This window comes from Protopterus annectens, chromosome 14.part0 (assembly GCF_019279795.1).
Source record: "Protopterus annectens isolate FY-2018-M chromosome 14.part0, PAN1.0, whole genome shotgun sequence".
Lineage (NCBI taxonomy): Eukaryota > Metazoa > Chordata > Ceratodontiformes > Protopteridae > Protopterus > Protopterus annectens.
In genome coordinates, this window is record NC_056748.1 from 314846981 (window position 1) to 314863482 (window position 16502).

At 34.3% G+C, this 16502-nt stretch overlaps 1 protein-coding gene across 1 annotated transcript in view; it reads right to left on the bottom strand.

Moving 5' to 3' along the window:
• LOC122788658 (deleted in malignant brain tumors 1 protein-like) overlaps window positions 1-16502 on the bottom strand; it is a 1289564-nt gene that overhangs the window by 784924 nt on the left and 488138 nt on the right. Inside the window, exons 16-17 of the mRNA XM_044055554.1 lie at window positions 8395-8612; window positions 7529-7603 (exon numbers count right to left, since the gene is read on the bottom strand). Coding sequence (XP_043911489.1) covers window positions 7529-7603; window positions 8395-8612 — 293 coding nt within the window. The remainder of the gene's footprint in view (window positions 1-7528; window positions 7604-8394; window positions 8613-16502) is intronic.

The window sequence follows — 16502 nt, forward strand, 5'->3', positions numbered from 1 at the left end:
CAGACATGTTTCTGGTCTGACATATAGGAAATCCATGTTGTCAGTATATATATATATATATATATATATATATATATATATATATATATATATATATATATATATTTAAATGCACATATACAATATCTTCAGTTTCATCAACATTTTTTTGTCAAAGTGAAAAGCCAGTACAGCTGATAAAAAAAAAGTTGTTTGAAAATCACCAGCTTTTTTGGGGAGATCACAGAAATCGGGGATTGGATAATTTGCTCTACTAAGGTGTGGTCTAGGAAGTGGTATATATAATTAGCAGGAGGTGTGAGGGGTGCAGATGGGCTTGGTCCCCTGTAAAAATGATGTTTTATAATTTTTATGGGTCATTTCTGCTTGATCATTTGCACATTTGAATATGTGTCATATTTATATATCTATATTTATTTGCAGATACATATATATATATATATATATATATATATATATATATATATATATATATATATATATATATATTTATATGTGTGTGCGTGTGTGTGTGTCCAGATATGTTGATATAAGGATTACTGCCAGTTTAAGTGATTATTAATCAGATCATTAGATACTGCTTCCTCATATACATCTAGTTAGTTTTCCTTTTAATCAAAATGTTTGTGTTTTGCTGGTAGTGTTATATAACAGTACATGGAAAAAATATCCTGTTTCCTTCACTGATATAGGCAATTAGATTTGCTGTATTTTGAGTGTTGGGGTTGGGAGTACAGGTGGCTGTGACAGTATTGTGTCAGTAAGGGCCAATGCAATCTGTGAAACTGTGATTGTGGAGCAGCACAAATATGAATGTTTCTCTTACCTACAGTGTTGTGCAATTGCAGAGCTATTATGCTTAGAGGCAATTTTAAGTGTTGCAGGTGAGCTTGTCCCCTGCAAAACCACTTATTTTCTGTAATTATGAAGGATGAGAAGTTGATGTATTTTTCCAGTACATTGGCTTCTGATGAGACATATGACTGTCTGCATTTTATATACATATATGCAAAGAGTACAGATTACAGTTCTGTAGGCACATGTGCAGAAAAGCAGAGGACAATCTAGTGGCAGGCAGGAAAAAGGTAAGAGAAAACAAGGGCATCCAGAAAACAGATGGCAGAATTGTGCATGAGAAAACCTGTGACAGTGAGGCAAAATTGTGGAAAAAGGTAGAAGAGTGACACTGATTCAAGAGAGATGGAGACAACAGCACGACACCCCAACCCCACGTAGAAAAAAATGAGGTTGATGATATATGAGTATATGCTGATTTATCAGAATGCAAAGACATGAAAAGTGAATCATTGATTCCATCACCGTGATAATCAACAAATCAAAAAATATATTTATATGTATGTATGTATATATATATATATATATATATATATATATATATATATATATATATATATATATAGATAGATATATGAATCCATGTCAGATCCACGAAAACCCACATTACCGACGACCGGATCACCGAGACGAGATCGCAGACACCACACATCCCCAACAAAGGTAAGTATATGTATTACGGAACGGAATATATTCCCGTTTCCATAATACAGTTAAAAAATAAACAGAAACATGTATAGCAGGGGGGCAACCCCCCCTGCATCCGCCATGTGGGGGGCTGTCCCCCCACAACCCCCCTACTTAAATATACCAACTCCGAGATCACACCACATTGAGGAAATGGGAATACATCCTATTCCGCACTGCTCACCATTGTCGGGGATGTGTAGTGTCGGTGATCTTGTCTCGGTAATATGAGTTTTCGTGGATTTAACATGGACCCATATATATATATATATATATATATATATATATATATATATATATATATATATAAAGCAGAAATAGGCAAATGGAATCCATGAACACAGGCAAGGCAGAAATAAGCCAAATGACCCTTTATTGTAAGCGCTTTCGGTAAGGAAATTTTCCCCACCTTCCTCAGACAAAAAAGTTACAACCATAAAACAATAGAGTGCTGTTAAATACTTAATTGGTTGTGACCTCATAATTATTCTCCAAAAACTTAAAAGGCTAACACCATTCTTTTTAAAAAACATTAATTAAATACAAAATAATCTTATATTACTAAAATCAATTGAATGAAAGTGTATATAAATATATATATATATATTTAAAAGTTATTCATGTATATACACCTAGTAGCCAAAAAGTTAATGCACAGCAAGCAAGCAAAAAATAAAAAATAAACTCAAGCTAAATATAAAATGACAAACAGATTGAACACTCACCTTATATTAAAGGTGCTGATTATTATAAGTTCCCAACTTCAGATTCTGTATTATTTTATATTGAATATTAAACAAATAATGCTGAACTTAATAACATATAAAATATAACTTATAAAATGTGAATTATATAGAGTAAATTATATAATGTAACAAGTGGACAGCTATTCAAATATATATATATCTCAAAGAATTTGGATATAAAAGATGTTAAACGTCAAACCACCTAGATCTCAACTGTATAATGAAAATAAATAATTTCATCTATTTAGTGCCTTTAATTTCAAAAAACACTTAATGGACACTATCTCGTTCAAGCCAGGGGCCATATATGCAGCAGTACGAATCTGCCAAAAAACCTCTTGTTGTTCGAGTTTTAACTGCCATGGACCCCCCCTCATCTGTGGTTGTACTTGTTGTATAACTGCAAAAGCAAAGCTATGATCTAAGTTACAATGAACATGTTTAGGTAATGCATTATTCAAATCATTCTTTTCAATAGCATAAAGATGTTCGTATATCCTTTTCTTTAGTGGTCTATCGGTCTTACCTATGTAAAAAGCTGGACACTTTTTACATAGTGCCGTATAGACCACTCCTTTAGAATTACAATTGAAAGAGCCATGTATGTCAAAACTTCTACCAACCATAAAGATGGTAGGGGTGACTAAAATATGTTTGCAAAAATGACAGTTGCCACACTTTTTCATTCCAACTTTTTTATTATATATAAATAGACACACACACAAACACACACACACACACACACACACACACACACACACACACACACACACACACACACACACACACACACACACACACACTCACGCACACACACCAGTGTATGCTTAATTATCATAATGCAAACGCTTCAAAACTGAAGTTGTTGATGACATCATTCTGAAATTCAACATGAGATGGTGCTCTCTGACCTGGTTTCTTCATCTTCAAAATAATTGCCAGTCAAATGAATGACGCTATTCTATTTGGGCACACATATTAGCAAAATATCTCACTGAGGAATCCCTTCTGTGCATTTATGGACATCCCTAATACATTGTGTAGTGATTTTGGCAAAGTTAGGAAAAGTTTTTTGGCAAGAGTAGGAGTCACATCAGTGACCCAGGTCCACGTTTCATGAATGGTCCATTTCCAGATCCAAAACATATAGTGAATATTTTGGTTAGACCCCAGTGGGCTCAGCAGTAATGAAACCATGTTAGATATTTTTGTTATTGACAGATTTAAAAAGCACAGCCAGTTGCTTTTAAATGCTGGGTACATCAGCCTGATCCTCAAAACACAGGCAGTTTTGTGACACTAGTAGCCTTATGTTATGAAAACATGTTTAGATAAACATCCTGTAAGTTAGTCCATAATACTGGACCCAATCAAATGGAGATTTTTGTCTCCTAACCTATGCTTTAAGTGTGTAAAATAGAACACATAGCACAATGTTGTGTAGAAGGTAAATTAGAACCTCCCAATTCAAGTAACCATGGATGTGGTAGGGGATTATGAGGCCATGGAATGTGACTGTGCCACTACTGGTCTTATGAAATTGTGCTATTATTGTGCCATGCCAAAACTAATGAAGTGCATGCTTAGAATGAATGGGCAAGATTCCCACATAATCTTAGATTCTGGCAGTATGATCACTTTAGTGAAGGCCTGGTCTTGCAGATCTATAGAAGTAATTTGGATATATAATGTGGCAAAGCACTTCCCAGTCATTCAAATGGAATTTGAAATCCAGCTTAAAAAAAAAAATTCTTCACACAGTGGCTGTGGTACTATATCTTACTCATTATGTAATAATAAGGAAGATTTTTTCCTTAATTCAGAAATCTCTGGAGAGCATGGAAGCAAGATGATGCTATGGGACCTAACACTACCCCTCTGCAGAGGCCTGGAAAGGGAACCCTGAAAATCTCTGGGGAATAGTTGCTCCCACCACCCAAAAATGAAGCCCTATCAGAGGTTATATATGATCCACAGTGACTATAGGAGGCCCTGGGACTACCAAATATAAATATAAATAAATAGGTCTTGCTTGTCAAAGACTTCTAGTAAGAGTAAGGGGAAAGTGAATAGGCAAGGAGAAGATAAAGTTAAAAAAATGGAATAGAAGGAGACTCTCAGGAAGAACATGCAGAAGGTAAGGAACCTTCAGAACTTTGGGAGGAGTGAAACTAGAGAGGATTACAAACAAAACACATTCTGTCAACATAGTTAAGACTTTTACCCTGGGGAAAGCAGGGAAAAATAATTGGAGCAATGGAGTGAGATACTCTTCCTCAGAAAGGAGTAGAACACAGCCTTCATTGTCTGGATTAATGGGAGAGAAGATTAAACCATCTTCATCTACCTCTAGTGGCACAACTCTATAGGGTAGCAAAGGAAAGCAAATAGTTTCACATGAGTTGATGATGCCAACACCATTCAGAACAACAATAATGAAAATGGCCCACAGCCAGATGTTATGAGGCCACCATGTCATGTGCCAAGACAGAAGCAATGGTCCTGCCCTTGTTCCTTTAGTCTGGGATAATGACAGCAATTAAAAACATTTGTGCAAACTATCCTGAGTGTCAAAGAAATGCATCAAACCACTGTCCCCAGTAGAAGTTACTTTTAAGTTAATATCCATGGGCATAGTAGGTGCCCTAATTAAGTCCAGCAGTGGACAGCAGCACATTTTGTTCAGTCTGGACAGCATCACTTTATTTTTTTAAGGCTATCCCCCTGTAGAAGGCCAACTACTGTGCCATTGCTAAGAAAATGGTTCTGTTGTTTTCATGGGTTGGCATAGGTAAGGAAATATTGAAGGATCAAGTCACCCCATTTATGTCAAAAATTATAAAGCATCTTTTTAAGAACTTGGAGCTACCACTTTCCATCCCCCCAAACTGAAGTATGAGTGGAAATGTTCAACAGAATCCTAAAGTCAGTGCGAAGGAAAGTCATAGAGACCAATGGGAAAAAAAAACTGAAAGAAGCCACTAGCGCATTTGATTTTCTCCATTTATGAGATACCCAAGACTCCACAGGAATTTTTTCCTTTGTCCTGTTGTATGACCAGTTGTCCTGGGGACTGCTGAATATAGAAATGAAAGGCTTTGGGCTGTCACCAGTTGTTGATAAGTTGTGCCAGATGGCAGGGTTGTTGGCTGCAGATACTTTTTAACTCAAATGTTTACTTCCTGTGACTTTCTAAAGCCTAGCAAATGCATCTCTTTCAGGTTAGTTTAACTCCTGCCTCTGGAAGCCTTTCTCTCATATAGTAGTGTTTAATTTTGTGCCCTTCAAACACATAGCACATAAATTTCCTAGTTCTCAAACCAGCCCTCTCCCCCCATTCACATCTGCTTTTGACTTATAGAATAACAACAAAATATCTAACAAACAAATTGAGAAATACATTTACAAAATCAACGCAAATACCCCAACTGGTGCAGAGGGGTTCTGCCTTGGTTTACTCTGCTATGAAAAGACCATATACTTCTTACCATTCACTATCTATACAATCTCTGGTTTCTTCTCAAGTGCAATGCCTGCAGTTTGGAAATGATCAATAATAAAATCCATACTTAAGCAACCCCAAAGTCTTAAAGCCAGTAAAATCTTTAAACAATTAGTCTATATATACAAAATATATCCCCCCAAAATACAACATCCTTTTGCCCCATCAGCACAGTTTCTGAGAAGGCCATAGTACCATGATGGCCTTATACTCCCTCACCAAAGATGTCCTGATGAACATCGGCAAGCGATTTCAATAGTTATCTTCTTTGCCTCATTGAACTATCTGCTTCTACTAAAGTATCTTACATTTGCTGGAGTCAGTCACAACTCTCTTTCATGGTTCAGAAACTTCCATGACAGGAGATACTTTTAAGTCCAAACTGGATCCTCATTCTGTCCTTCCTCATTCCTAATCAAATGATTCATCTTTTCCCCTCTGGCTTTGCTCCTTTTTTATTAATCAGCTACTTATTGACATCAAAAGCTTAATATTATTCTATGTGCAGATGCCATGGTCATGTACAGAACCAAGTCTTCCCACGTTGACATCAGCCAGAACTTGATGAAGACTCTCTAACTGTCCCAGAGTACTTCCTTCGTCTTCTGCTTTCTCTCTCTTTGACATCTGTTTAGTTTGCCTCTCTGGATTGGGGCCCACCTGAAGGGGACCATCTCAGTGTAACTGCTGGAGGAAGAAGACTGAAGGGAGATTTGATTATCCTGGTATGATGACATCTGCACAGCTTCATATGAGATCAGAAGTCACACACACCACTACATATAGCTTTAGTTAGATCCAGCCTCCCAGTACTGACTTCTTACTAGCAATCTACCATATGACCACAGCACTGCTCCATAGGCTGCAGGGTGACAGGTAACAGGCTATTTCTCTCCTGAAATGAGAGACTAGCCAGATTCCACTCCTGTCTGTCAACCACATGGCTTCTTCAGGGCCTCAGCTGATAATCAAAGCCACAGTTAGGACTTCATTCCTCTAGACCATGGATCAATGCTCTGCATGATAAAGTTAGGATCTCATCATCCAGAAGGCCTTTACAGTAGAGCTACAGCCCTTTGAAATGAGGCGGGATCAGTTGATGTGATTTGGGCATCTAGTAAGGATGTCCTGTGAGTACTTTCCATAGCAGGTATGTGAGGGTTAGGGTAGTAGGAGCATACCCTACTGCCGATCCTGCATATGCTGGAAATATATTTCTCAGCTTGCCTGACAGTGCTTGACAATCCTGAAGGGTGAGTGGAAGACTGTTGACCAGGATAAAGAATTCTGGTCTACCCACCTAAGCATGCTAGCACAGCAACTATCAGTATACTTTAGGGGCTGGATAGATGGAAGGATAAATTTATGTCTACCTCAGTTAGTTGCATCATAGAGTAATAGCAGGAGTTTCCTAAAAAAAAAAAAACATGATTTATTAAAAAAATTCACAGAATCAAGCAATAGCTACCCGAAGGTAGCATGTTTTGTAATATATCTGGCCAATAAGTAATACCAAACAATCCTTTTGTTTAAAATAGAAAGGAAATGTTATTTAGAGTCAATTTTTGTACCATTCATTTACACTGTCATACAACTCATATAAGTCAAATGTTTATTTTTTTCTTGTTCATAACATGTACTACAATGCACATTAATAAGTAGAAGGTTATTAAAAATTGAAAAAGCTACATTACAGACATTCTTTTACAGTAAGTTATATTAAATAATATTTATATACCTGTTCTATATGTAGTTGGCCATCTTGTGGTTGTTGATGGTCGTCTTGTTGTAGGTACAGTGGTACAATTACCCGCTGAAAGAATAAGAATTAAGGATTAAACTATAACTGGCAATCTTTCATCTTTCTGAATTTACAAATGCACACACACACACACACACACACACACACACACACACACACACACACACACACACACACACACACACACACACACACACACACACCATGTTTTTCTTTTAATGGTTACGCAGTGTGTAATACTCTGGTACAGGAGCTGTATAATGCAGAAAATAAATATAGTTCTTCAAATAGGCATTGACCATACCTCTCAACTGGTCCCATGCATGTGATAAGGCATTTAGGAGCTGCATCTGTCCATTAGCATTATGATTTTTACCCTCAGAAGTAATGCTGTTCCTCTAAAACTCAATGTTTTTTCTTTAACAAGTTAGACCATTGTAAGGGTACAGACATCATTAAGTAGCATCATTAAATAACTGAACTAAACCTAAGGAGTCCCAGTCACTAACTATATGTGGTCTCCCACATAAAGTCCTTATATTTTGAAAATAATAGTTTGTTCCTCTTTCTGACCCCCTGCTATGATTTTCCAAGACCTTTGCTATGATTTTAATGTCAAAGTTGAGAGGTATGGGTAGCACAGTTAATAACACTTCAGATTTTTATTTTTTCATAAGTAAAAGTGCACAAGTAATAACAGCATGAGGGCCCCTCCATACACACGCCACCCACAGTTTAGAAGATACTGGCTAATCTTTTTATTTATCAAGGTATATATTTTTAATATGAAGATTTTACATTCATTACTTAAAATAACTTGTTCATGCATGGAAATTGCTTACTAGAGTTGGTTCCTTCATAAGTAGAGTAGTAGATTGCTGAAAATCCTCGATATGTAACACTGTAATCTGATGAAAAATGTACAGCCATGGAATTTGTACACGATGTGAATGTTCTGTATAAACTGGAATTGCTACAAATTCTTGCAAGTAATGTTTCACTCACTGAGCCATCATATATTTCAATGTAGTCAAAGCTACAGTCTGTAGTAGTTTCTAAGCTGGGGAAAGATAATAAATATAATCATTAGTACTATGTCTTGTTGTTTTGATCAAGAAGCTTATAGTGTTTTAAAAAGCATATAGGTAATAACAATTTATTTTTCTGCTTTATTGTCTGCTGACTTCTGTTCTGGATGATCCTGTTCCATTCATTCTATATGCAAAGTATGCACCGACAGTATCTTTGCTGGGGTTTCCTAACTGCAGAGAAAAGCAGCATTCATCTAGGTGTGATGTCCAGGGTGCGATTCTCTGGGATAGCAGTGAAGATATCGTCCTGTAGCAGCCTCAGACTGGCATTTGTATGGGTCAGGGAAGGTAGAATGTCTGAACACTCCTATGCATGGCTTGGAATGTCACAATATGAGGATATTCCTTTTACTTTCTTTCAGCCCATCTAGCAGTAGCATTGGTCTATACCAGGTGTTGATCACTACGCTTATTATAGAAGCCCAACAGTGTTAAAGCAGGTCTACATAAAGTTGTTCAGCTATTCCTTCTATCACCCAACCCCCATGGGATCCAGGATTCTAACTGAGTGCTCTGTGTCAGTGACACAGGAGGATGCCATGGCAGTGTACCGGGACCAAGTAGATCAGTAACAAATATTTGTTGCCATAAATCTCTTAATTCATTTTGCATATTAAATTAAGTAACATTATCATAAAAAATAACTTCAATTCAGTATAATGTAGAAATCATAAAAAATCTTTCAATGCAAGTAGTTTCTGATTTGAGTACATATTTATAGGGAAAGTGTTTATCTTTCTGTAAGAAACATGATCAGCAAAATAACAGATGATAAGTTTGTAAGATACCTTGAAGAGTTACTTACAAAATCTAAAATCAAGAAACCATTTTTTGCAAAATAAAATATATACTCATAACACAGATACATTTTCAGTGTTTTATTAGGCAATTTGTTTAGCCTGTTCTTGTTACAAAGCTGCATCACTTATTAAAGGGAACAATTTATTTATAAAAAGTGCATTGCTTTTCAAAGTAAAACAATCCCATGGAAGAAGGAAAATGGTATAAGAATAAAGAGATGAGGAGGAGACGAAAAGAAGAAATGTAGTTGTGATAATTAGTCTGCTCAATTGCAATATTCTGAAAATACAGTGCAGAGTAAGTTAATATGAATACTGTAATCATTTAATTCATGACAAGTGACAATAATAACCAAAAAACGTAAACCGATGTCTATAAAATTCACCCACTGATGTGTGAAAAAAAATACAATTTCCATTACTTTGTAACAGTCTGCCCCACAGCTGTAGGTACAACACATACAAGCTTTTCTTTGTTTTTAGTAACTACATACTGGAAATAAGTATTTAACAAAACAAAGAGGCCCTTTGATGAGATTGCTCTCTCTATGAAATAAGATGCCTATTGGGAAGGAAAGAAAGAATTCTCTTTGGAACATTAATGCTCCCAAACAGTACAGATTGAGAAGGAAAAGTATCTTCAACAAGTAAGATATACTATTCAATACAATAAAAATTTTCCAGCATAAAGTTGCAATTGGGTAGCTGTCATTGTGCTAGAGGAATTTAAAATTACATCCTGGAGTCCTCCGTTTGTAGAATTGTGGTGAAGGAAGCAGGACGCAAAAAAAAAAAAAAAAATATATATATATATATATATATATATATATATATATATATAATTTCCTTTAAAAGAAGAAAATAAAACAAAAAGTACAGATTTTAAACGAAAATAGGTAGGGGGGGCTTAGCCCCCCCACACACCCCACTAACTATATATGCCAACTCCAGCGTTGCACGACATTGGGGAGGGGGACAAATCCCTGTTATTTGCCTTGAATACTGGTTTTTGATCAAATGAACTTTCGATCAAATGGATTTAGGTCACATGGTCTTTCGATCAAATGAAGTAGACCCATATATATATGTGTATGTATGTGTGTGTATATAGATATATATATATATATATATATATATATATATATATATATATATATATATATATATATATATATATATATATATATCTATGAAAACGTCTCTGATTCATCAGAGATGAAAGCGCTTGGAATACTGTTTATACCTTTTGGATTTTTATGTGACTACACCTTTTGTGTGTTTTATTGAAAAAATTCCTGGATAAACTGTGAGTTGGCTTTTGTACCTGAACCCACTGCTAATATTAATTTATGTTATACATCACCTGTAAAGTTGACACAGTTAAGAACAAAAAGCTTTATAAATATTAAGCAAAAGACACAAGGTGGTGGCTCAACATACACAATATTTGATCTGATGTACTTAGTAAGTGCTGCATGTCATTATAGATGAAGCAGAAATGCCTGGAATGTGCACCCACCAAGCAGTGCACACCACTGTAGCATTGGTTTAGACCTTTACCTAAGTAACCCTACGCAAGGGCTAGTATTGTGGGATACCTGTATATCAAGGCTGCTATGGTGATAACAGAGTTAAGGTTTGTAAAAACCCTTGATGGCTGCTAGGATGATGATCTCCTATAATAATTCTTCAGTGAGTGAAAACACATGGGTAGGTCGAGTATGAGGTGGTCTGATGATTAGCAAGTGCAAGGGGGAAAAGTAAGCATATCTAACTCTCAAAAGATAATAAAATGTTTAATTACAGAGTCCTGCTTAACTAATAAAGAATGAAATATAAGAAAACCAGCTCAGCTTCAATTATGCATCTCGTAATGTACAACACAAATTCCTTCTGAACTTGAGCTATTTTTTTTTTAGCTGCGCTATATAAACCCCTTTCTGGACTATTTCCTTGTGGTGAAGGAGTTCGTATATGAAAATGAAACTATGAGCTATACCATGTAGGGCCAACCAGGATGGGGAAGCTGAAGAAAAAGGATGGTCTCCTATAGAAGTTAATGGCAAGACATTCCTGTATTGTTGCCAAGAAAATGCTATGAACAAAGCCGCAAAGACATGTCAAAGGGAACCTGGAAGATGATATCTTCAGGTCTGAAAAGTGTCCAGCATGCTACTTTGGAACAGAATGTGTGTATAATAAATCAAGGTACACTTGAAGTAGTTAAGGATGAGATGTCAAGGTGGCTAAGATGCCAAGCAGTTAGCAGCATAAAAAAATCTGCTGTGCTTCATTTCAGTTATTCTGACAGGGTTGTTTAACTTTACACCTAAGAAATTATCTTCAAAATATTTTTATTCAACAATAAACAAGCCATTGTGGAAATCTAGGAGAAAAAATAGTCTTCTGAGATTCTGCTTTGCTTTTATCCTGTCAGAAGTTTTTCTTCAGTAAATTGCATCCATAAGTCATTCTATAGCTTCTCCTCAGGAAAATGTGATGAAGAAAGAAATTCAATTACTTATTACTAGTATCCAAGACAGAAGTTTTAGTCAATATGGATAAGTTGGAGGGTAAAATGGATTCTATAAAACAGAACAATAAGAAACAAATTGACTTACTTAATGAAATTATCAAGAAACACTCAGATCAAATTTTATGCATGGAAGAATCAGTAAATTATATAGATGACTGAAAAGGAAACTCAGGTGGAACTCCTCCTGAAGCAAAACACTTTTCTCTTGGAGAAAGTAGAAGATCTGGAAAGTAGGTCCAGGAGAAATAATATACGAATATATGGAGTACCTGAGAAAGAAGAAAGTGACAATATGATACATTTCTTGAATGCCTTGTTACCAAAAAATTTTAACTTGCCAGAATCATTTTCATTTGGAATACAGAGAGTTCATAGGTCTCTCTCAAATATTTCTTTAATGAATAATCCATCTGTGCTGAGATCTATAATTAAGTTCCTCTCTGTGCAGGATAAGGACTTGGTATTAAAAACAGCCTGGTCTAACTCCGATAACTTTTAATGGGGAAAGAATTAGATTTGACAATGACTATACCTCTTCATTGATTTCTAAGAGAAAAGCCTACATTCCTCCAATTAAAAATCTAAAGAAACAAAACATCAAGGCTCACGTTATATTCCCTGCAGAAATTACGATTTTTCTTTCGGAAGGTCAGAAATTATTTAATACACTTGATGAAACCTTGGGCATTGCTCAGAAAAATATCCTTTTATACAAACCAGAAGAAATGGATTGGTCTTTTGTAGGTTTAAAAAGACAAGCAGTTAAAAGTGGCTTGGCAACTAATAGTAAAATATTTAAAGAAAAGTAATATTTTTTCCCCTTTGGCTCTACTCTTTTTTTTTTTGGTGTACATGTTGTACTATGACACATTTTTTAGGTAATACCATTATATGTTTCTAAATATATGAAATAACAATACAAATAGCAATAATATAAATAGTAATCCATCATATATGCTTATAGGTTAATGGCATATTTTTCTTAGCAATCTTAAGTAAAATGCTATAATTTATATTGTTTCCTATTTTTTGCATATTAAAGCTAAAAGATAATGTACTAATACACTGTTGTATGTTTTGGTTAAAGAGAAATGCTTATAATGACAAAGGACTCTTTATCACATTTTAAATCTGAAGTCTGAGTGTATATATCTTGTATAATATTGGTATGCATTGTATATTCACATACTACTGTTGCTTCTATATAATTTTAATGTTTCGTTTGTGTCACTAGTCAATTTTTATTTTTTTTGTGCTTATAATGTGACAGGGATATGTAATTTTAGCTAGTTAAGGATTATGTCTTGACATGTAAGTTATTCATGGTTTAATTTTCTAAAAAAGCTCAGCTCACTTGTAACAGTCACAAGCTTTTTATAGCTCTGGGCAATCTTTAAACTACATTTCCCATTGACATGCTGTTTTTTTATTTATTTTATTTCTTATACCTTTTTCTAATATCTCGGAGAAAGTTGCAAGCTATTCACTTAAAGGAAAGGTTCAATGAAATTGTACAAATGTGCAGAGGCAGCAGGAAGTCTGTGCTGAACTGTGAACGTACAGAAAAAGCATCAATTGGAATGTTTCAATGGCAATGTGAAGAAAAGAAGCAAAAGAAGGTGAAAATACATTGTTTATACAATTGTCTATAACAAATTTAAATGCTAAGATTATTATTTCTTTTCAGAACAGATGAACCATGGTACCAATTTGTGCTTTATGGAATGTAATATATGTTTTTGATTACTTACACTTTATATAAGTCTGCGTGAAAATGAAGCTTTTAAATACAAAAACATTAGGGATGCCTTAGAGCTATATTGCAAGAGTAGTAATAGAGTTGTTTTCAGTGCATTTTCCAGATATTAAGAATTAAAGTTGCAGTTTCATTTAGACACAATCTCTAGTAGAAAGTACTCCTTTTGACAAGATGTATTACCCAGTGAAGCCATACAAAATGCTTACTAGTAAGGGTACTGAGGATAGCTTTATTATGGATGGAGTCTCTCTCACCCCTGAATGGTAGTGCACATGAATGCACACAGTTCAAAATGACTAGTCAATTTTGTATTAAGTTTTTCCTCTTCACTTTTATGGTATTCACTTGTTGAAAGTGACTGTATCTGTGAAAACCATTGACGGTTATCAGTAGTGAACTTAAAATAGATAGCATTTTAGTAATATAACTAGATGTTCCCAGATATAATTAACAGTTATAGGAAACCATAATAATGATTGTCTAAAAGAAGATTAACTAGGCTTAGTTTCCACACTTTTTATTTATTATACGACTTATTTGACATATAAATCAATAGCTTTTGAGTTACTCACATAAAGAAATATTATACTTAGTATTATAAAGTCTGAAGTGACTGATTATATGCTGATACTTTTATATAAATGAGATAACTCGGATAAAATGTTGATTTAAATGTTAAGCAACTGTTATTGTTTCTGATATTTCAAAGCTGTATGCAATTCTCTTACATGGTTCATGGTTCATGGATTAGAACTAGGCTAACTGCCCTTGTGAGCCATTTTAAGCCTAGCCAATTATCCCTTGTGAGACTCAAACCCTGCACCTTGTGCTTATAAGGCAAAGACCTTAACCATTAGGCCACTCTCCCAAACCTATGCATAACTGGTATTCATTGTTTAGTTTGTGTCCTTGACTTGATCTTTTATCCTTAGTATATTTCTGAGATAACAACTCATGGGATAAATCACTCAATAAATTAACTTGAGTATATGTATATTTGGGAAGGGTGGAGGAATAATTAAGTTTCTGAGGAAAGTGTAACAGAATTTGAGCTATAATGGAGTTTGGGGTTATTTAAGGTATTAAAATGCATTGATGATTACTATCATGACACTGACTTTAATAATAGTAACATGAAGGTTGTCAGTCTGCCCCAATTGCATTGTAGCAGTGTCATTAATAATGCAGTATGCACTTAGTTTTTTTACATCACTTGGTGAAAAATACAGGTATCTCCATTTTCAGTCTTATGTATTTAAATACTCATAATATATCTTTTTATAAAATTGTTATGTAATTTAAAGAAATTTCATTTATAGTATATTTATAATAATGACAAGCATAAACAACTAAATAGATGGAAATGACTCATTATTTAGTAACTCTATGAACTGGGGGATATGGGTATGAAAATATATAAGTACAGTTTATTTACAGCAGACTGATTATTTTGTATCTACAATATGTATTTACATTGAAATCCAAGAGTTAAAAGATAAAATATGTAATATGAAGTAAGAGCTTAAGATATATTTATTGTGAAGTTATAAAACATGAGCAACTATCTAATAGTATTCATCTTACTTTTTTAATTTTATTGGGGAATTTTATTTAAGTCTATCATTAGAAAATTGATTTACTTACATTTAACTCTAATTGATTCTAGATTATATTAAAGCTTGAAATTAGATATCGGGTAACAGATTGTTAGTAGGGGAAAGCTTTATGGTCTAATGCATGTTGATAACTAGGTCGTTTTTAGATGTAGTAGCAGCAGGAAGGATTGAGCAGTATTAAGGGGATGGTTGAGGGTGGCTTGTATGATATTTCATCATGCCAGAAATATTAGATTCCATGCTAGGTGATCTAAATATTTTTATAATCAGTTTGTTATTAGCTAGGTGCATATGTATGTAGAAAAGTCTATAGGAATGATAAATATATTAATTGGTTCGCTAACAGAGTAGCTGATTCATGGAGCAGACTACCAAATTGCACTTAAGTAAGTACTTGTATAGATAGTTTTAAGAACAGCCTGGATACTTATTATGGGAACAAGTGTTTTGGTATATTGGCAAGCTAGAAGAGCATTCATGCCCATGTTTGAAATATTTGTGTGTATGTATATATGTATGTATGAATGTATGATTTTGTCCATAGCAAAGTATGTTAAAGTTGATTATAGCTACTTGTTTCATAACCATTATTTAATCTTATTAGAACTGTTATATTTTAAAGATGTCAGTGTATAAGTTTATTTAATTGAATGCAAATGCTATTAGTAATCCCACAAAGAGAGGTAGTTTAGTTAAAATTTTAAAATAAATAAAGTCAATATAGTCTTTTTGTAAGAAACATATGTATTGAAAAAAGGCAATTAAGTTGATATTCAAAGAGTATTCAATACTTGTAGAATCACATTTTAGTTCTAAAAGGAGAGGTGCTATTATACTTTGGAAGAAACCTTTGACTATGCCTAAAGTAGTTGACTCTTATTCTGATAAAAATGGTATGTTGGAGTTGGATGTACTTGAGATCACTAAAAAAGTTTATATATTTGTAAATGTCTATTGGATTCCGGGAACTGGTCCTAAATTGGCAAAAAATATTTAGACATTGCATTATTTTATGCAAAAGGAGAAATGTTATTGGTCATTGATTTTATTTGCATTTTATTAGAAAAAGATAAAAACCCCAGAACATCTGCTACTGCTAAATAATTAAATTATTTTCTATATACAATGAATCTAAGAGATATTCATGA